Here is a 20,201-nt window from a genome sequence, read left to right on the forward strand (position 1 = left end):
GATAAGGCTGATGTTTCCAGAATTTGAGAACTTTTTCCATTGCTTCTGTCTAGAGAATAGTGAAAGTTGATGTTTGTTCAGCAGAGTGAACAACCAGATAACTATCGCTCTCTTAATTCTTTAACCTATCTTTTATTAAATGCACTAACTAGCTGCAATTGGGGATTTAGGATTCGATTGCCCTCGCCACATTTACCCTCGATTCCGGATGCGAAGCCAATGAATCACAAAGGAATCCAATGACACCGGGAAGTCGTATGAAATTAAAAATGATAGAAACTAGGAATATAAAGGGGAAGGTCAAAGCAATATATATTTATGTCAAAAGTACAAGCCCCAGAAAATAAACGAAGAAGAGAGGAATCGAAACAATCAATACATTTATGTAGAAGATTCATCAGCGGCGCTACAACGCATTTCGATCAATAATGAAAGACCAATGGCTAATTAGTGAACAACTTTAGAAGTGAAGCGGAAATGAAACAAAAATTTACGCAAATAAATACAAAGAAAAAAGGGGCCAAAGGTGAAAAAAAAGTTTGGAGAGTTCTGGTATCGTCAATAGCTTCATCATCATATATAGACGACGGGAACTGGAATGTGGAGAACGTCGTTAATTAGAGACTGGTTTATCGCTTTTATGAGTTATAAGGGAAATAGCTTTTCGATAAGTGAGTCGAGTAGACAAGCTAGAATAGGAGGGGTAAAGACCTATGTGACATATATATTGAAAAACGAAGGGTCAATGTCGGTTCGTTCGGGTCATTAGTCTACTTTTACTGAGCTATGAGACGAATTATGTTAGCATTGAGAGGGGGGAAAAGATATGACTATTTTGGGGGAAAGGGTGATTGTTGAAAGAGATTGTGATTATGTTAGGACAGCCATACCTGTATATACGGCGAATAAAAGCATAAGCAGTCAAGAATCCAACAGTTCCAGTTAATAGACCATACACCGCACAGAAGAGGAAGCTATAGCTGAAGAATAATAGGCTCGAAACAAAGCCGCGCACGTGTAACTTGGCATAGTAGTACCATATGCAGTATAAAAAGACCCAAAAGGCGCTGCTTCCGCCCGTGAAGAAGCTTTGCCACCACCAGCGGTGGTTCTGATGATTCACGAAGGCGTTAGTTTACGTTGGAAGGAAAGAAGGGAGTTAGGAAGTAAAGGGTTGTTCACGGAAGGGCTAAAGAAAACTTACTTCGCTGTTTAACTGGCAATATGTCGCGATGATCGTGACCTCAGCTACAGTAACGATCAGGATTGTGCAGACAATACTTAGGTATCCAAAAACATAGTAGTGTCCGCTTTTGTCCTGAAGCAGGTTTCTGAAGACGAAAAGTAACTCAACAAAGAGAACAGTGAATGGAACGAGCCCGGTAAGAAGTGTTCCGCGTACAGTCCTCAAATACCATGACTGGGGCGGTATTTGGCGCGCGATGGCGTTTGTACGCGTCGGGTGTTCCCAAGGCTTGGTCCGCATATATCCAAACCAGCTGCCGAGATAGACAAGGGGAACTTGGATAAGAAGCCAAAGAGCAAGCAAGCCAACAAGTGTGCCGAACGGTAACGCGGTGCTGGACGCTTGAGCCCAGACAAAGAGGTTCAGAAAAAACACTAAACAAAATAACAGCCCAGGGAACAGAAGGGAGGTCTGATGCAGGGAGTTAGTATCTATTCTTACACATTTAAATCTCCAAAAGAGAGAAAGCCGCGCAGAGGAACTTACGATCATCGCGTTCTTGCGCCAGTTATGGCCGCCAAATGTCCTGTAGAGCCTTCCAGAGAAATAGCCAGAGAATGCGCCGGCAAAAACAAAAAGACCAATTCCGACAGAAAGAAATCCACCGCGGAAGCTTGGGTTAAGAATTCCAAGGCAGCTCAGGAGAAGGAGACCAGCTGCCATGAAAAGTAATTGCATCCCTGAGCCAACGAGGGGCGAAAGCAGCCCGCCATATCCAGGAGTGCGAAATACGTCCCCATGAAGAAGTTTCCATCCTGCAACATCCTCGAGCTCATCGTCGGTGTCAAGTTCATCCTCTTCCAAGCCCTTATCGAGAAGGCCATTCGAGATATTTTCAGCTAATTTCGGAGTTCTAGAACCACTCTTCGATTTGCGACGTTTTGGTCTAATCTTTCCCTCCTCCATCGCGCCGTCTCCATGACTCTTCACATCACCCAGGACTGTCTTGCCCCATATCACAAAGACCGCCACGCCTAGCATTCCGGATATCACCAAGGAATTTAAGATTGCTAGCCAGTGAGTTTTAGTTCCTTCTCGCTGGTTATTGAAGTAAAAATCCCACCGGTTCCACCACTCAACCTTGTCTTCTTTTCGGAAGTACACAGAATATGTATATGGAATTGAAAGTGTCGCTCCGTCATCTACATCCACGTCATGTTCTGGGATGTAAGACGAGTCAGTGTATTGGTGCGCCAATCTCGTGTTATTCGAGGGAATGTGTAAAGCCAATCCATCGTGTTCGATGTGTGTTTGTCTAGGACAGCCATCTGCACGCCTATCACTCGCATCAATGCTCTTCGCATGAATCTCAAACCCTACAATCACCTTCTCACCTCGTTGGCCAGCTTTACCTGGTGCCTTGCGCCAGCGGATGACAAAGGTGAAATGATTGTGTATATAGTATGTGGGTTTGCCGTCCATGGGGGAGAAATCTAGGTAACCCAGCTTAAAGCCTGTTGCATAGTACTTTTGCGTACGGTCTACGGTTACGAAACTCGTAGCCCCCGGAAGATTGTCCATAATCCACTCCGCAACATATCCATCCATAATCAATTCCTTGGCCCGTTTGACAGCTTGTCGGTCGATCGGGCGGTTACAAAGGAATTGGCATTCAACATCCTTCCCCATGACAACATCGAAGTCAGATGCCATGACCCTGTCCCCTCGGAGCACCTCACCCAGGTTGAGTGATATGCTGTGCCCGCTCCTAAAAGGAGAGCCATGTTTCTTTCCAGTCGGAGGGCACACGAAAGGAAGTTCAAAGTATGCGTATTGCAACTGGGTACTGTCTGAAAAGATCTTATTCACGAATACCGGGATAGCTTCGTTGTCACGATAACTCTTGATGGAGTACCCTAAAAAGATCGATTGTCCGTATTCGTTAACGTATGTCACGTAGGATCTGAGCTTCTCAGAATCACCTACCAGGTAAGTAGAAAGCTCTAGCACTACATGTCAGACCTAGCCATGCGCATAACATATAAGCCAGGGACCGGCCTCGCATCTGGACACGGTGAGCCATAGTGTTGGACGTAGCGGTGTCTTTTCGCAACCAGTGGGAATGCTAAAGCGATTTCATAAGCGTGAAGCAGGTGCTTGTCTATTCTGAGCGGCCGAAGGGTAACTATACGCAGCAAGCGGCACAAGCGTCAGTTTTCCCGCAAGGCAGCCTCTCTGCCCAACGTCCGATGCGGGGAAATGCAGCGTGGTAAATGAGCGTAATTGGCACAGAGTGCCCTAGGAGGTACTCAGAGGATAAATGTCCCGAATGATGTTCTAGAGGCAAGTAGGCAATGCTATCGGCTAGAAATGGAGCTCGCCAAGCGGGCTTCGAGGCAAGTCATCAACCAGCGAAGAAAACCAGCAGGCTATCGAGAGCAAGCCGAGCGGTTGTCACGAACGCGATATTGAGGGCAATGCACTGCAGAAGCAATAGCGGCATGATATCGACCAGATGGCGGATTGTTCTTAAGGTGGTTCCGAAGTTGCCGAATTGGGTAAGGCCCGGCTGGTCTGTGATTTGACTTTCGGACACTTCTCCACTTTAAGATGCATCTCTATCTTAATTGTCAATAACCACTAGATATTTATAGTATGCTTCTAATTAGAAAAGAAGTACAGATTACTCCGTAATCTTTTAGCTATTAAAAGTATTAAAAGAAGCCAATATTTCTGATACTAGAGCTATTATATAAATATACAATATCTCTTACTTCAGTTTAGTAGATTGGGTATATAATTGTATAATATAACTAACTAGGCTAGTGAGGTGCAGCCCGTCAGTTTCTGACCTGCATACACTTCGCATAACCTTAGAAAAAAATATGAACGACAACAACGAAATGTTCTCACTGTGGGCGTTGTATCGGATATCCTTGATATCGTGACTGCTAGCACCTTCTATTCCACCGGACACATCGATAGGGTTCCGTTGGAAGTGGGTCGTTTGCTCTTTTCCGCTTTGGGCTTGATTGGCCTGATGGGACTCCGCGTTGCGCCTGTGTCCCTATAAGCGGTCGTTATGTTGGATAGCTCGTGAAAGGGACTCCACGCTACATATATATATGGTACTTTTTGCCGCTTTGTTCTAAAGCCCGAGGAGAGAACAGTGCTGTATTCTGAGGGCCTGGGTCTTATTTTTCCCGTTTATCTTTTTACTTTACTTTCTATTTATGACCTTAATTAAATCTTTTTATTTTTTTTTGTTCCATCGATAACCGCTTCTTCCTCCAATCGCATCGCTGTAGGGAAGAGAGCCATGACCCAGGAGGCCCAGGGTGGAATGGTCTTGGGTACATAAGGAAGCGTAGTGTAAAAGAAAAAAAAAAAAAATTAAGGAAATTCATGGCCAGTCTGATTTACAAAAACAAGAAACAAGATAATAGAGGAGAGCTTGCATGCCAATTACAGCAGGTGCCATAAGTCAGGGCTAATTAATACAAGAGCGGGGTGAAGAAATCCAAGATAGATAGAACACGGAAAAGCCAGACAAAAGGAAAAATGGAAGTGGTAATAACATCGCATCACTGTAGCATGCAAACAAGGGAGATGGAGCAAAAACAGAAACAAATAAAATAAATAAAAAGTAGAAAAGTTTTTATTTTCTCTTCAACTAGAGGGTGTTGGCATCATCAACATTCTTTGCGCGCAACAGAAACAAAAAATGCACAAAAGCTGCGAAAGAAGAAATACTAAATATAGCAGATCCCGAAGTTATCAATTCACTGGGGGTAAAGACAAGGTACATAAAAAGACAAATGAAAATGGATGCTCATGGATGGTTGAGTAAATATTCAACCGCGCCTTGCACACTCCCGCCCGTCCGTCTCAGAGCCTCAATATTCCGCTCGAATTCATAAAAGCCCATATCATTTAGTTGTCTCAGTTGTTCTGCATATCTTTCTTCTGGCGGCCGGGTATCCTGGGGTGCTGGGCTGCCAGCACCTCCGCCTCCGAACAAAGTTGCAAGCGGATTGTTGGCTGGGTCTATGTTGGAAGAAGGTGGGTTTTGGCCACCGCCATTTAGAGTTTGTAACATCTGAGTGAATAAATTGGGGTCTTGGATGAATGGGTTGTCTTGTAGTGCTGCGAAGGGGTTAGATGGGTTTTGGGGTTGCTGCTGCTGGTTTTGGTTGTTCGCGTTGGTTTGAGGTTGGCCGAGGTAAGCAGGACTAAGTAGGAATGCGTATGGGTTTTGTTGTGGAGTAGTTCCCGTATTAGCTGCATTGTTTATCGCCTGTAGGTGCTTGTGTGGGTAAAGTTGCGCCAGATGGTGTAGCGGCACCAAAGAGAGCGGCGAATGGATTTCCACCACCAGCACCACCTTGGGCTCCTGGCATACCAAACAAGTTGAACATATTTGCAGTATCGTTGGCGGTATTAGCAGATGGGTTTTGGTTATCATGAGTACCACGGCTCTCCTCGGGGGTTGTGTTTGTTACACCTGGGGCGGGAAATGCGCTGCCACCGCCAGCTCCTCCACCTCCGCCTATACCCATAGCCCTTTGCATTTGAGTCATTTGGCGGATCACATTTGGATCAGTCAACATTCGTCTGAATAATGGGGACTGCATCATTTGGCGAACCCCAGGCCCCATTTCCAGCAGCATCGGATTTTGTTGAATCATCATATCAATAAGTTGAGGGTTTTGTAAGGCTTCATTCATACTAGACTGAAATTGCGGGTTTTCGAGCATTCTAATAATTTCTTCCGAATCTGGAGGGGGCCCCATCTATGCGAGATCTCAGGATTGGTTTTCAAAAAAAAAAAAAAGAAGAAAAAAAAAAAAAAAAAGCTGTTAATGAAGAGGGGGAAGGGGATTATTATCACTTACACCACCATCAGGTCCAAACATACCCGCGCCTGGCAACTGCGCAAATCCAGCATATCTTGCCCCTGTGAGTCCTGCTAGTGGATTATTTCCCGTTCCAGCCGCGATGTTGGTTGGTACGTTGGGGAGGCCCGGGGTTCGAGTGCGGTCGCTCGCAGTGGTACTGGAGCCCTGGGATGGAGGAGCTGGGCGCTGATTGCTAATGGCACTCTTGACAAGGTGAATTGAATGGCCATCCTTAACATTATGAGTAGCTAGCGTATCACCATCTTTCAACACCCGACCAGAATAGATCAAGCGTTGTCGTTCTGCTGGAACATCTGCATAGTCCGAACCAGCTAATTTTGCTTTGAGATCAGCTATAGTAGTCGACGGATCCAGCGTCAGAGTGTATTTGACATCATTTGAAGATTTGACGTGGAAGGTGATGGGCGATTGCTCCCCCGGAGAACTATCCTCCGCCATGGTAACAGGGCCAAGTAAGCAGTGAGGGGAAGAGGAGGGAGGAGTTGAAGGATGAACAAAGCTGTACTACCCAACTAGATGGACGAAATTAAGATGTCATATGACATACAAAGAGACTTGGAGAGTTGGCAGAAGCAATGTCGGCTAAATCTGTCACTGAAGCGACTGTGAACGAGATGCTGAAGCCGCCGTCGTCATGTTCGATGTGGTAGTTGGGAAGAAGACTGGATGCAGCAGCGGACGGATTAGGCGCTAGTGCGGAAAGAGCTCGCCTGCGGCCACTAGAGCCGCATGGAACAACACCGAAACTGACAAAAAAACCTGTCAATTTCAACCTCAACCAAACCTCCGCGCGCGCCAGATGTTAATTTTCTTGCGTGATTAACCTCCACGCCCCTTGTTTGCTACACTTCGTTTCACTTATCAGTGGCGAGGGATTGCCTTGGCAGCGCGTCAGGTCACAACTTTACTTATGACAATGCAATTGACGCCTTTGTAACCCAGTGCCAGATCATCTGTCTGTTATCCTCTGGCCTCAGCCTCCTCAACACCCAATATTGTCTCAAAATGGCGACCACTTCGTCGTTGTTCATGTACTCGCTGACGATTCAGCCACCTACAGCAATTACTCAAGCAATTTTGGGCCAGTTTGCGGGGACAAAGGAACAGCAGATTGTCACTGCGTCTGGTTCGAAGCTCACAATCCATCGCCCAGACCCAACACACGGAAAAATCAGAACCCTCTTCTCTCAAGATGTTTTTGGTATTATCAGGGCTTTGGCGGCCTTCAGACTAGCTGGAAGCAGTAAAGGTATGTCTTTGACCAACCCCTTTCATCGAGGCCACTTTAGTGATTCGTCAAGCTCTTGGGGCAGCGCAAGCTCCTGTTGTTGCGCACACTTCCACGCCGCACCGCTGAAGCCTGCCCCCAATTTCGCTGGCAACTTTGATTGAGCTATGCTGAGTATATCCTATTAGATTACATCATTATTGGATCTGATTCAGGACGGATCACCATAATCGAATATGTTCCATCCCAGAACCGGTTTAATAGAATCCATCTCGAAACCTTCGGGAAATCGGGAATTCGACGAGTTATACCTGGCCAGTATTTAGCAGTCGATCCGAAAGGCAGAGCGTGCTTAATTGCTTCGGTGGAGAAGAATAAACTGGTCTATGTTCTCAACAGAAATACTCAGGCGGAGTTAACGATATCCTCGCCGCTAGAGGCTCATAAACCCCAAACCCTGGTTTTTGCCCTGACAGCTTTAGATGTTGGGTATGACAATCCGATATTTGCGGCCCTGGAGGTTGAATACACAGAAGCCGATCAAGATCCCACAGGTCAAGCCTACGAAGAGCTGGAAAAGCATTTGGTTTACTACGAACTCGACTTAGGATTGAATCATGTAGTCAGGAAATGGTCGGACCCGGTCGATCGCTCCGCATCGATGCTTTTTCAGGTTCCTGGTGGTGCAGATGGCCCAAGTGGCTGTCTTGTATGTGCAGAGGACAACATCACTTACCGTCACTCGAATCAAGATGCATTTCGCGTACCTATCCCGCGTCGCAGCGGACCCACGGAAAATCCAGAGAGAAAGCGCTACATTACAGCTGGCGTTATGCATAAAATGCGTGGCGCATTTTTCTTTTTGTTACAGACCGAAGATGGCGATCTTTTTAAGGTTACCCTTGATATGGTGGAGGATGACAACGGCCAGATTACCGGAGAGGTTAGCAGATTGAAGCTAAAGTACTTCGACACTGTGCCAATTGCTTCCAGCTTGTGCATTTTAAAGAGCGGCTTCCTGTTCGTCGCAAGTGAAACGGGAAATCACCATTTCTATCAATTTGAAAAGCTTGGAGATGACGATGATGAAATCGAGTTTACCAGTGATGCGTACTCTGCAGACCTTTCAGAACCTCTTCCGCCTGCATACTTTCGTCCGCGACCTTATGAAAATGTCAATCTCGTCGAGAGTATTGATTCATTGAACCCGCTGATGGATTGCAAAATCGCGAACTTGACAGATGACGACGCTCCTCAGATCTACACGATTTGCGGCACGGGAGCGAGGAGCAGCTTCAGAACTCTTAAGCACGGCTTGGAAGTTGCTGAAATCGTCGAGTCGGAACTTCCAAGCGTTCCATCAGCCGTCTGGACTACTAAACTGACACGCGAAGACGAATTTGATGCTTATATTATTTTGTCTTTCTCTAATGGCACACTCGTCCTTAGCATTGGCGAAACGGTGGAAGAAGTAACGGATACTGGGTTCCTGTCTTCGGCACCAACGCTTGCAGTGCAGCAGCTAGGAGAAGATTCTCTTATCCAGGTTCACCCGAAGGGTATACGCCATATCCACGCTGATAGAAGAGTTAATGAATGGCCAGCACCGCAACATCGATCGATTGTTGCAGCAACAACAAACGAGCGCCAAGTTGCCATCGCACTAAGCTCTGGCGAGATTGTATACTTCGAGATGGATACGGACGGTTCTCTTGCAGAATACGATGAGAAACGAGCAATGTCTGGCACAGTGACATGTCTTAGCTTGGGAGAGGTCCCGAGAGGACGCGCCAGAAGTTCATTCCTCGCTGTGGGCTGCGACGACTCTACTGTCCGTATTTTGAGTCTGGATCCAGAGTCAACACTGGAGAATAAATCTGTCCAGGCGCTGACATCGGCACCATCAGCTTTATCAATTATGGCCATGTCTGATTCCACATCTGGCGGATCCACACTTTATCTACATATTGGTCTGTATTCGGGCATATACCTCCGGACAGTGCTTGATGAAGTGACCGGCGAACTATCAGATACGCGTACCAGGTTCCTTGGTTTAAAACCTGTAAAGCTCTTCCAAGTTTCTGTGAAAGAGCAGACGGTCGTTCTGGCATTAAGCTCACGCCCTTGGCTCGGTTATTCACATTTACAAACCAAAGCCTTTATGCTTACCCCTCTGGATTATGTCAGTTTAGAATGGGGCTGGAATTTTAGCAGTGAGCAATGCGTCGAGGGGATGGTTGGCATCCAAGGACAAAATCTCAGGTATGTGGTGATCTCCCTCTTTTGAATATATTCCAAGTTTTCATGATGAGAAGCCTCCCAAGTCACAGCATTGACTATGCGGAATAAAACTATTTAAATTATCCAATTGTTCCTACTGAAATTAACACAGTCACCTAACTTTGTCTTACCTTTCAGTCTTTCCACATATCATTGTACAGGATCGCTGACGTATTTACAAATAGGATCTTCTCCCTCGAAAAACTGGAGAATAACCTTCTGCAAGAAACGATACCTCTCCAGTATACACCGCGACATTTCATTAAGCACCCTGAATATCCTCTATTTTACGTTATTGAAGCAGAAAACAATATCCTTTCGCCGGGTACAAGAACCAAACTTCTCAATGACTCTGATACCGTCAATGGTGATACGACACCTCTACCACCGGAAGAGTTCGGCTACCCGCGTGGGACTGGGCATTGGGCATCATGCATACAAATTGTTGATCCAATAAATTCAAAACGGGTCATTTCACAAATCGAACTCGAAGAAAATGAAGCGGCTGTTAGTGTGGCGGCTGTTCCTTTTTCGAGCCAGGATGACGAAACGTTTCTAGTTGTGGGAACTGGGAAGGATATGGTTGTTAATCCAAGGTCCTGCACAGCCGGTTTTATCCATATTTATAGGTTCCAGGAAGAGGGCAAGGAGCTAGAATTTATCCACAAAACCATGGTTGAGCAACCTCCGATGGCCCTTCTCGGCTTCCAAGGACGTCTTCTGGCTGGCATAGGTACAGATCTAAGAATTTACGACCTGGGAATGAAGCAGATGCTTCGAAAATGTCAGGCGTCAGTTGTCCCGCACCTTGTGGTGGGTTTGCAGACACAAGGTAGTCGAATCATCGTCAGCGATGTACAGGAAAGCCTGACCTACGTCGTCTACAAGTATCAAGAAAACCGCCTCATTCCGTTTGTCGACGATGTTATTTCTCGCTGGACCACTTGCACTACAATGGTCGACTATGAAACTGTTGCCGGAGGTGACAAGTTCGGGAACCTGTGGCTTCTCCGATGTCCTGCAAAGGCGTCGGAAGAAGCTGATGAGGATGGCTCAGGTGCGCATCTGATTCATGAACGGCAGTACCTTCAAGGAGCCCCGAATAGGCTAAACCTGGTTGCCCACTTCTATCCTCAGGATTTACCCACCAGCATCCAGAAGGCACAACTTGTCACAGGCGGGCGAGATATCCTCGTGTGGACCGGACTTCAGGGGACCGTGTCAATGTTGATACCATTTATCAGTCGTGAAGAGGTGGATTTCTTCCAAAGTCTGGAAATGCAGCTTGCCGCTCAGAATCCACCACTTGCTGGACGAGATCATCTAATATATAGGAGTTATTATGCTCCGGCAAAGGGTACTATTGATGGCGACCTTTGTGAAACGTATCTCTTGCTTCCAAATGACAAGAAGCAGCAGATTGCGGGGGAGTTGGATCGATCGGTAAGGGAAATCGAACGAAAGATTGCTGTAAGTGTCTTCATTATTATTAATCTTGACACCCAGACTAGTGCAATGTCAATCTTGCTAACGGTTATTAAGGATATGCGAACACAGGTTGCTTACTGATAGGATTTTGGGAGTCGAAATGGGGCGTTTTAATCATGTTCTTATTTTTGGCTCACAATGTACACTACGGCTCCCTGCCGCTCTATCCTCGAGCCTTAACGGTTGGTTGTTTTATGTCCCCGGTATATCCCTCTGTTTGTTTCCTTGGCTGGCGCAACCTGGAGTCATGTTCTTAAAACACTTGAATTTAGCAGAAAATTAACGAGCAAAAATTAATAATGGGCCGTATGTTGCTGTGACCATATTCTAATTCCCTACTCGATTTGCATTGATGTGTATAGATTGTTTGCAATAACAAGAAATCAAACAAAGGGAATGTCTCTTTCCTCGCTCGATCTGTCTACGTTTTTCCTTCAATCGTCTGATCTTGAGCTGGATTCACCCCATCCCAACTTTTCCCTTCCTTACCCAATCGGTATTTGGGTTGGTATGGATGGGGCTGTTTGAGACGAGAATAAGGGAAAGAAAATTTACTTTCTCTACCCGCCAACGATCTTTGAGTACGGTCTCGTCCACTTTTTCCTTCAGGATTCTGAGACTGTAATATATCAGTTGCTACATTAATATAACAATTTTATTCTTTTTCTATTTTCTATGTATACCTCACATTTTTCCACTTACTTTTTTCCATTTCCACATATGGAGCTTAGCTAAGCTGCTTGAATGAGGAGTTTCATTCTTCTCTAGTTATTCATTTCCAATCTATATTGTTTTCAAGTAGTTTTATCACTCTTCTCTTTTACCTCTTTTCAGTATTGATGTCAATTGTACTGTGTGATATGTGTGTTGTCTAGTGGAATATTATTATATGAATAATATACTGATTAGTACTCATAGCCACATTGCTATATAACTCTTTTATTTTAAGAAATCATGTTATAACATACATAGCATACTTCATGAATAATTTTTGTTTACTAAATAATGTTCATTTCATGATGAATAAGTCATCTTATCTCTATAAATATGAAGTTAGAGTCACTGAGATGATCATACAATCAGTTAATCAGAAGATCAGTTAAATAATGCTGCTGAGAAATCAGTGACACAATTTTCTTTAAAATCAACAACATTTAATCTGACATTTCTGAATGAAAGAGGTCTGGAAGTGTAACATTTCTTGCAATATTCATATTTGATTATCAGCTCTGCTGCAGTGTTTATATTTTTTCTTTTTAATGATTTATATGATACACTTTGAACTTCTAAAGAGCATCAAAGCTCTAAGTTTGAAGGATGGCCTTGTTTCAATATCTTTTGTTAGTTTGAGATATTTTCTAGTTTTTGTGTGCTTTGTTTGTATTTCTAGCCCCATTCATTTTCACTACTGATGGATAATGCAGCACCGGTGAAATGAACTTAGTCTGGCTGGGTGGCATACAAAGAAAGACAACAGGCATGCTTGCTTTGACAGTGAACTGTCAAACCCGTTCAATGCTCTGGAAGCAGACGTTTCATCCTGCCGAAGAACAAAGTGATTGTTGTGTATCACTGGCATATATCATTTGCCATCGTAGGTTATTAATGTCGTCATTGAATTTTCTTTCTCTCTGGAAAATTACGAGCTCTCTTACATTGATAGCCTAGCGGATGATATAAAATAAAAATGGGTACACCGCTTCCGCAGTTTTCTAGACTATTTGAATTTCATATTTTCCTATGGCGATTTCCCCGCAAACACTGTTGGAAACCCCGGTTGTACAATATGGAATGGAGCCTCAGCAAGTTCCAAGTTCATCAAGCAACACTGCTAGAAAGGGTATGCCGGTATCTCAGAAGTTCTTATCATCATCCTTTTCGTTAACCGACTCCTCTAACATAGAAACCGGTCCTCCTCTCGCCCAATCTACCGAAGCACGTTTCCGACTCCGGAGAGGATTTCTATCCTTACCAATCGAATTGCGATACGAGATTTATTCGTTCTTACTCGTAGTGGACCCAAGCATGGATGCCTCCGATGATCTAAACAAGCCTCTGGACAAAGTGTTTTGTCTTCAGATTCTGCAGCTTAATAGACAGATTCGTGAGGAAGCATTACATGTAGTGCTGCACAAGAACGTGTGGATTCACTTCCAGATAGGACCTATCACCGTATCGCAATATGATAGCTATCATATATACCAGCTTGGGGATAACAGACGTTATTCCCAGCCGAATATTCCCGTCAATGGGTTTTTGGCCGAAAGAGTGAGGCAAAGACTTGCCGCAGACGTGAAAATTACCCAGGAGTCGGAATTAGTGGAGGAGCCGATGTGGGATGCAGGGGAGAGAGCTGAAGTCCGTAAAGACATCCTCTTTGCATACAATGAGGGTCGCTATAACCATCTGTGCCATCTAATCCGGAGATTCGGATCCCGCGCCATCAAGTGTCTTAACATTTCTGTCCGTTTCCCGGAGCATAAATTCTGGAGACTGCAGAGCTCGAACATGCGACTAGGGCTCGTAGAATTATTGCTTCGGACCAAGAACACCCTTTCGTTCACAATCCACGGAGCTGCAGAGTTACAGGATAGCTTCAAAATTGCAGCAGATGAATGGCGGTCATACTCGCAGAATGTTTGTGCTTCAAAACAATTCAACGACGAACTAGAGGAAATTATATCAGAGTCTGCAATTGAGTTAAGCCGAGGCCTTTACAACGGCGTCAGATGTCGTCTCAGTTACGTTGATGACATTCAAGCTATCCATTCCCAGATAGTTGTGGAAAATGATCCCGATGAAGAGGCCCGCCAGAAGGTTTTGGAGAGGGATTTGTTCGTCATCCAGGTACTCTCCATTGCACTAGATGAGAAAAATCAGCCAAATAGCGCGGCCAACCTTCTTAGGAAGCTCGATTTAATGTGCGAAGCACTATGGTTCCGTGAGGGAGATCGCGCAGGTCTACTAGGCTATGCTTGCGGATTCTTAAACAGGCGGGTTACTAAAGCGAGACGCTCTCGATCTACCTGGTATTGATGCCCCATGATAATATCGTCACACAATATATATATATTCATAATGTGATGGTAGCGTTTGTGGTCAGCGGATTAGGGTGGGTATGCTGCTACGGATTGCGATTTTATCAGCCGAAAGTTCTGTATGTATGCCCACTTTGATTTATTTTTACCTCCAAATTTTATTTGCAGGATAGCTAATTGAATATGAAGCGTAAGCCTCTAAGAAGAGATGTTTAAAAATCTCTGGAGAGCACGCTCGAATCACATGGACTTCTCCAGTTGGGGAGAAAGATTTTAGTTCGAAGGATGGGACATGAATGGGGGGAGTTCCTGGAAACTCAAAAATTAGTATATAATAAATACTTGCATAATAGATACTTGCGACATACTAGACTGCGAATTTCCCATTTCGTGAGCATTCCCGTGGTTTCATCCGGAGAGTTGTTGATATCCTTTCTGTAGCCAAGGATAAGGAGGTTGGATACAATGACATCATCCTCGTAGAACGCGGGGAAATAGCCGAGACCCTAAATCGACACCGTCGCATCCTCAACGCTCCGAAGTTCTCGAAATATGCCGATGCCCACTCACTCTGCCTGCTGAGCAATCTGGGCCGCGTAGGTAATCATGCCGCAAAGATTAGTCGTCGCTGTCTCCCAATCGCACACTCGCGACACTCTGCCTGATACTCTGCAAGCATTAGAGCACTCTACTCACTTTGCTGCTTCCCGCGGAGCCCACATCCTTCTTTTCCCAGAAGGGTATTTGGGTGGCTATCCGCGAACATGTACCTTTGGCTCCGCCGTTGGGGGTCGCGACCCACTCGGCCGTGAGCAATATCTACACTACTTCCACGCTGCAGTTGACCTTGGAGATACCCCTACTGGCGCTGGAGATGAATGGATCGAGAGGACTCTTCCAGTTGCGATGGGAAAGAATTACCGGGGTGACGGCACCAGGGAGTTTATTGAACGCGTTTCACGGGAGACGGGAGTTCTCCTCATTGTTGGTTTGATCGAGAGAGCGGGAGGGAGTCTGTATTGTGCTGTGGTATACGTTGACCCCAAGCGAGGGACGCTGGGGAAACGCAGAAAAGTCATGCCCACTGGCAGTGAACGGCTGGTGTGGGCACAAGGATCGCCGTCAACCCTGAAAGCGGTTGCCACCGAGATCAATGGGGTGAAACTTACTCTGGCAGCAGCCATATGCTGGGAGAATTTCATGCCTCTGCTACGACAGAGCCTTTATTCTCAGAATGTGAACCTCTATCTTGCCCCAACTGCAGACACGCGTGATACTTGGTTGCCGTTAATGCGCACAGTGGCATTTGAAGGGAGGACTGTCGTGCTCAGTGCCAACCAATGTGTTCGGAAAAGCCAGCTCCCTTCGTGGATCACCTCGTGTCAAGAACGCACCAAAGTTGCGAGTCATCACACAGTCGAAGCCAGACCGTTAACCAGTCGTCGATCGACACGGCGACACAGACAGCCTTCACTTACTACCCTAGAAGGATCGCATGAGATTGTGTGGCCATGCAATGATCCGAACGCAGCCACGACTGCAACTATTACCGCAGAAGTCCTTCCTGAAGCGGACAGTGGAATCCACCCATCTGGGCTAGAGGACCCCGCTAGTAACTCAGCTATCAATGGAGTGGAAGTAGCGCGACAAGATCCCGACCCATTTTCCACGCGTTCACCCACGGCGCAGCCAACAGTACTCCCCCCTTCCGAATCACATCCAGATTCCCCGTCTGTCCCTGATCCTACGAAATGTCGTAGGAAATCTATAATAACGGAAAACAAGCACGAAATCACATGGCCAGACCGTAAATCAGATGCCAACAAAGGGTCGGCCTCCACCTTGTCGCTGTTATCTGATCCATATTTATCTGCAGGTGGCTCTTGCATAGTCGGCCCTATGGGCGAGGTTCTAGCAGGGCCAATCTGGCACGTCTCTGATAGCGATGGCGATGATGACTGCAGCCACATATTAATCGCAGAAGTCGATTTTGAGGATTGTGAGAGGGGCAGGTTGGACTTAGATGTTGCAGGGAGCTATTCGAGGAATGACGCTTTCAAATTAACGGTTAATGGTCTCGATTTGAATCCTCCCCCAATTTAGTCGATCTCGTTGTTCTAACTATAAGTATCAATTCTCTTCCTAAACATATCAAGAAATTGTTGGTAAGACTGCAATGACAATTCTTTCGGGAGACTTATCTTCCCAAATGGGTGATTTCTGTGAAGGACAGGTCTTACACGTGGGATATTTTGGCCCTCAGATAATTTGTCAAGGAACTATGGCCGGGAGAAACTCATCTGTTGTTTTTCCATATCGTACTTTCGTGTGGAGGATTGTTTCACCTTTTCTTAAAAATCAGTGAATAGTTTCATGATGCGGATATTTTGCGACAGACGAACTCCGTTAAATAAGCAAGCGATGGCTAGTTAACTAACTTAACTAGCTATATTTGAATATATATATATATATATGAATTGCTTTTTACAATTACAGCACAACCAATAATGCGATCGGACCAAAATAAAGAGGGATGCACGAAAATCGGTAATCAGGGATCTATCTCAGTTCCTTGCTGCCCTCTTTTTATACCAACATATCATCCAACTTCTCCCCCAGAACCTCCTCAATAGCCAAAACCCATCTCCTCGCCTCTTTCTCGACGTTTTCATCATCATCCTCCATCAGCTCACTGATGTACGGCAACATCTCTGGTAGTAGTGCTAGCCACTCCTCGCCTAGACGCTCTGTAAGGCTCAATTCACATTTAACAGCAGCAAGCCGAGTATACGGGTTGTCGCCAAAGTTTTTACCTGTGCTACTATCGCCAGGACGCATGAATCTCATGATGGCAGAGTTGAGCTCCTTGTGGTTGTCTGGCGAATCTGCAGCGGCAGCAAGTTCAACGATAGTGGGGATGGCTTCGGCGGTGATGAGTTTGAGGGTTGATTGATTGGTAGAATGGGAGAGATGCGCGACTAGGGGGGAAGATATGGCTGCTAGATGGGTAGGGGATTGCCAAAACTCTGTGCGCACTTGTTAGTGTGATATTGTTATGAATGCATGAATCAAAAAGCTGTGCGAACTGAGGGTTCTATTTTGCATTTTTGCCGTACCATCTTGATCATGTTCAAATGAGCTGCGAAGCGTTTGCATGACAGCTAACCACAAATGTCTAGTTTCTTTGTCATTGCACCGTGCAGTTTTCAAGATTTCAACTGTGCTCTCAATGATATAGCTCGAGTAACTAGTTACGATAGACTAAAATCGGGTTAAACATTAGTTCCACATTGATTACGCCTATCCCAGGGGTTGGGTGTACTCACTTTGAGAGTATTAAAAAAGGCCCCAAGGAACTTGTAGAAAGTGGTAAGTCTCAAGAACCTTCCCGAACCGTCGAATTTCGAAAGACAACCCGTTGCCCACTCTGTTAATCGGACAAACAATGGGCGGAAGACGGTGTCATTCAGCTTGTAAATCATCTTGATCGCCATGTCATTGACTTGGTTTTCAATGTCATTAACAGCATCTTCTCCGAAACTATTTTTGGTTGGCTGAGAGAACTGTGTACAACGAATATCGAGAGCTTTTTCCAGCAGCTTGGTCAGGATGGGTACATTTTTTAGAGTTGACGATTTTGGGTGTTTTTCGATAGAAAGACTTGTAACCTCCAGCAACTCGCTAACAGCCTACAAGACTATGAGTAAATTGATTCTAATGGGAAGAGTGCGGAATGGAGAAGTTAACTTACCTGAGGCCCTTCAGAGCAAGCAAACGACCAATTACTGTTGACGGCCTTGAAAATTTCGTTAACATCAACACGCCTTGCGAGAAGGTTCAATGCCTCATGGCGGTTTTCGACAGCTTCCTCAGGAATATCTGCAACTGCTGATTTGAAAGATAAACGGAGGATATGGTTTAGATGGTCATCCGATATCATCCACGGGACATGCGTAATAAGCGCACAGATAAGGGAATAAATCGCATCATGCAATTGTGTATTTTTCTTGTTGGACTCCAGGGTATCCTTCAGGAGCCCAAAGGCCCTTGAAAACATCGCAGGGAGGACAGGGATAATCGCTTCGCCAACGACATCTGTGACAGATGCAAGACATAACATTCCGATTACACGGATGCGGTCATCGGGTTGACCAATACAACCCTCGCCTACAACTGCTTTAGCTGCTACTACCACTAATGTCGGATCCTTCTTTCCGTATTTCTCTGCTATTTTGTCTATACACGCAACAGCGGCGTGTTTTAACAAAACATCAGGAGAGCCCTCAAGAATGCCGATAAGGGTTGGCAAAAATGCCAAAACTCTGGATTGCGAAGCGGAATCCCTCTCGTGGCTCTGGTTTAACCTGCTTTCCAGTAGTCTCAATACTCTTCTACGCAGGTCATCATCAGGTCGTCGAAGTAAAACTTCGATAGTATCAATGAAGTCAATCAATGACAATATCCCCAGCAATGATCCCAAGGCATCGCCGCAGGCTTTGCTAACTGGTTTATTGGCTCGAACAGTCTCAGAAAAAGCGAGCAATTGTTCCAAAATACGAGAGAAGAGATGGTGAATAGGAGCCACATTGGAATTATCAGAACTGAAAATCTTCGTCATTTGAGATTTCAGAGATGCGCTTTGTAGAAGGTGAGACAACGCTTGCAATAGATCAGTCACAATTCTGGGGGGATCTCGGCCATCCTCGCCACCAACTCCAAGAAGAGTACGAGAAACGTTTGGTTTGGGAAGTAACGCGTCCTGAGCAAGGCTTAGGTACTTGGTGTATGACTGCAATGTACACGTTAGCACAATACTGATGGAACATGCGCTAAATAAACTGCGTAACTCACGTTGAGCTGTAGCTCTACTCCGGTGTTAGCTGCAAGTGAAGTCATCAACCCTAACACATCACGATCTGTCCCGTATCTATTCGCGAGCATAGCAAACACAGCGAAAAGGAAATCTTCGGTACCCAGTTTTGTAATCAGTGCTTCGAAGAGTCTCAATCTACGGTGTGACGGAATATGTTCAAATGCAGCAGTGAAGCTGAGAAGAAGTTCTGATGTACCGGACACCACGTCCCGCTTTTGGTTGCGTAAGGATTGTATAAGAGGAGGAACCACTTGATCGATTGTCTAAAACATAGTTTTGTTAGATGCTTTCTGATAAAAAATTAAGGACAGTGGTGACAATGTACCTGATCGATTACGAGAGCTGAGTATTCATCATCCTTTTTTAAAACATTTGACCCCATGAACGTAAATATTGGCATAACACTATGAAGGATGATTTCCGGAGATATTGTAGCTAACCCTGCTACCAGCAAGAGCGCTGTGTTCTGGACTTGCGGGCTCTGGGATGTGCGAATACAGTCAATGATCATGTCCGCGCGAATAACTGTGGTATCCAAGTTATGTTTGGGCATCAATTTCGCTTTGTTTACAATAGCAAGCATTATTCCGAGAACAAGACTGAGGAGGTAGCTCATTTCTGCCTGAAGTTGCAGTTTCAAGTGGTGCAAGACTGCAAGAGTTTGGAACAGACTCCCGAAGAGACGAGGATGATTTTCCGGATTTGACCCATCAACCAGTTCTAGGATAAACGTGATTTTCCCAATAATCTGACTTAATTCCTTTGGGTCTCTTGTGCCCATTGCGACCATATTGTTTTGGCTTGTCCGCCGTCGCTTCGCAGCCGGTGCCTGCGGTTCCGTGTCAACGATAGCGGTAGAGATCTTGTTAAGGAAGCGGACTAGTATGGGACCCGAGAGGTCAACGGTCCGAAGGAGATCTCTGCACAGATTGGATAGTTCTTCATTTCCAGGAGAGAGTCCTAAAGACATTTGGAGGAATGAATCGGCAGCACTGGCCTCACCATCCTCTTCCTGTGAGGGCCAGATCTCTCTAAGGCGCTTGAAAACAGCCTGTACAAAAGCCGGCCTTAGGGTGCTAAATGATGTAACAGATGACAGGAGATATCAATTGCGTTCTTGCGCTTTGCAGATACAATTTCAAGAATCTGCTCTTCCAGATCGTGGATATCCACCTTGCTCTGTCTTCCA

General features: G+C 45.4%; 5 protein-coding genes across 5 annotated transcripts in view; 2 read left to right on the plus strand and 3 right to left on the minus strand.

Annotated features, from left to right (window-relative positions):
• Positions 1 to 689: 689 nt before the first annotated feature.
• Positions 690 to 3,269, minus strand: HCAG_05171 (conserved hypothetical protein; the record flags this gene model as incomplete). The annotated part of the gene is made up of 5 exons (XM_001539654.1): positions 690 to 711; positions 891 to 1,021; positions 1,205 to 1,657; positions 1,733 to 3,102; positions 3,173 to 3,269. 5 exons carry the CDS (start codon positions 3,267 to 3,269, stop codon positions 690 to 692), a joined length of 2,073 nt encoding a protein of 690 aa, XP_001539704.1.
• Positions 3,270 to 5,463: 2,194 nt separating this feature from the next.
• HCAG_05172 (deubiquitination-protection protein dph1) lies at positions 5,464 to 6,543 on the minus strand (the record flags this gene model as incomplete). The annotated part of the gene is made up of 2 exons (XM_001539655.1): positions 5,464 to 5,979; positions 6,082 to 6,543. 2 exons carry the CDS (start codon positions 6,541 to 6,543, stop codon positions 5,464 to 5,466), a joined length of 978 nt encoding a protein of 325 aa, XP_001539705.1.
• Positions 6,544 to 7,110: 567 nt separating this feature from the next.
• HCAG_05173 (hypothetical protein) lies at positions 7,111 to 11,182 on the plus strand (the record flags this gene model as incomplete). Its single annotated transcript, XM_001539656.1, has 3 exons — positions 7,111 to 7,354; positions 7,522 to 9,595; positions 9,799 to 11,182. 3 exons carry the CDS (start codon positions 7,111 to 7,113, stop codon positions 11,180 to 11,182), a joined length of 3,702 nt encoding a protein of 1,233 aa, XP_001539706.1.
• A 1,659-nt stretch (positions 11,183 to 12,841) lies between these two features.
• HCAG_05174 (conserved hypothetical protein) lies at positions 12,842 to 16,242 on the plus strand (the record flags this gene model as incomplete). The annotated part of the gene is made up of 5 exons (XM_001539657.1): positions 12,842 to 12,941; positions 13,005 to 13,935; positions 14,192 to 14,217; positions 14,581 to 14,739; positions 14,876 to 16,242. 5 exons carry the CDS (start codon positions 12,842 to 12,844, stop codon positions 16,240 to 16,242), a joined length of 2,583 nt encoding a protein of 860 aa, XP_001539707.1.
• A 483-nt stretch (positions 16,243 to 16,725) lies between these two features.
• HCAG_05175 (conserved hypothetical protein) overlaps positions 16,726 to 20,201 on the minus strand; it is a gene marked incomplete at both ends in the record, with an annotated part of 3,841 nt that continues 365 nt past the window's right edge. Inside the window, 6 exons of the mRNA XM_001539658.1 lie at positions 16,726 to 17,138; positions 17,256 to 17,400; positions 17,466 to 17,828; positions 17,891 to 18,928; positions 18,991 to 19,275; positions 19,338 to 20,088. Coding sequence (XP_001539708.1) covers positions 16,726 to 17,138; positions 17,256 to 17,400; positions 17,466 to 17,828; positions 17,891 to 18,928; positions 18,991 to 19,275; positions 19,338 to 20,088 — 2,995 coding nt within the window. The remainder of the gene's footprint in view (positions 17,139 to 17,255; positions 17,401 to 17,465; positions 17,829 to 17,890; positions 18,929 to 18,990; positions 19,276 to 19,337; positions 20,089 to 20,201) is intronic.

Source organism: Histoplasma capsulatum, genomic scaffold (genome assembly GCF_000149585.1).
Source record: "Histoplasma capsulatum NAm1 scaffold_5 genomic scaffold, whole genome shotgun sequence".
In the NCBI taxonomy this organism is placed as follows: Eukaryota; Fungi; Ascomycota; class Eurotiomycetes; order Onygenales; family Ajellomycetaceae; genus Histoplasma; species Histoplasma mississippiense.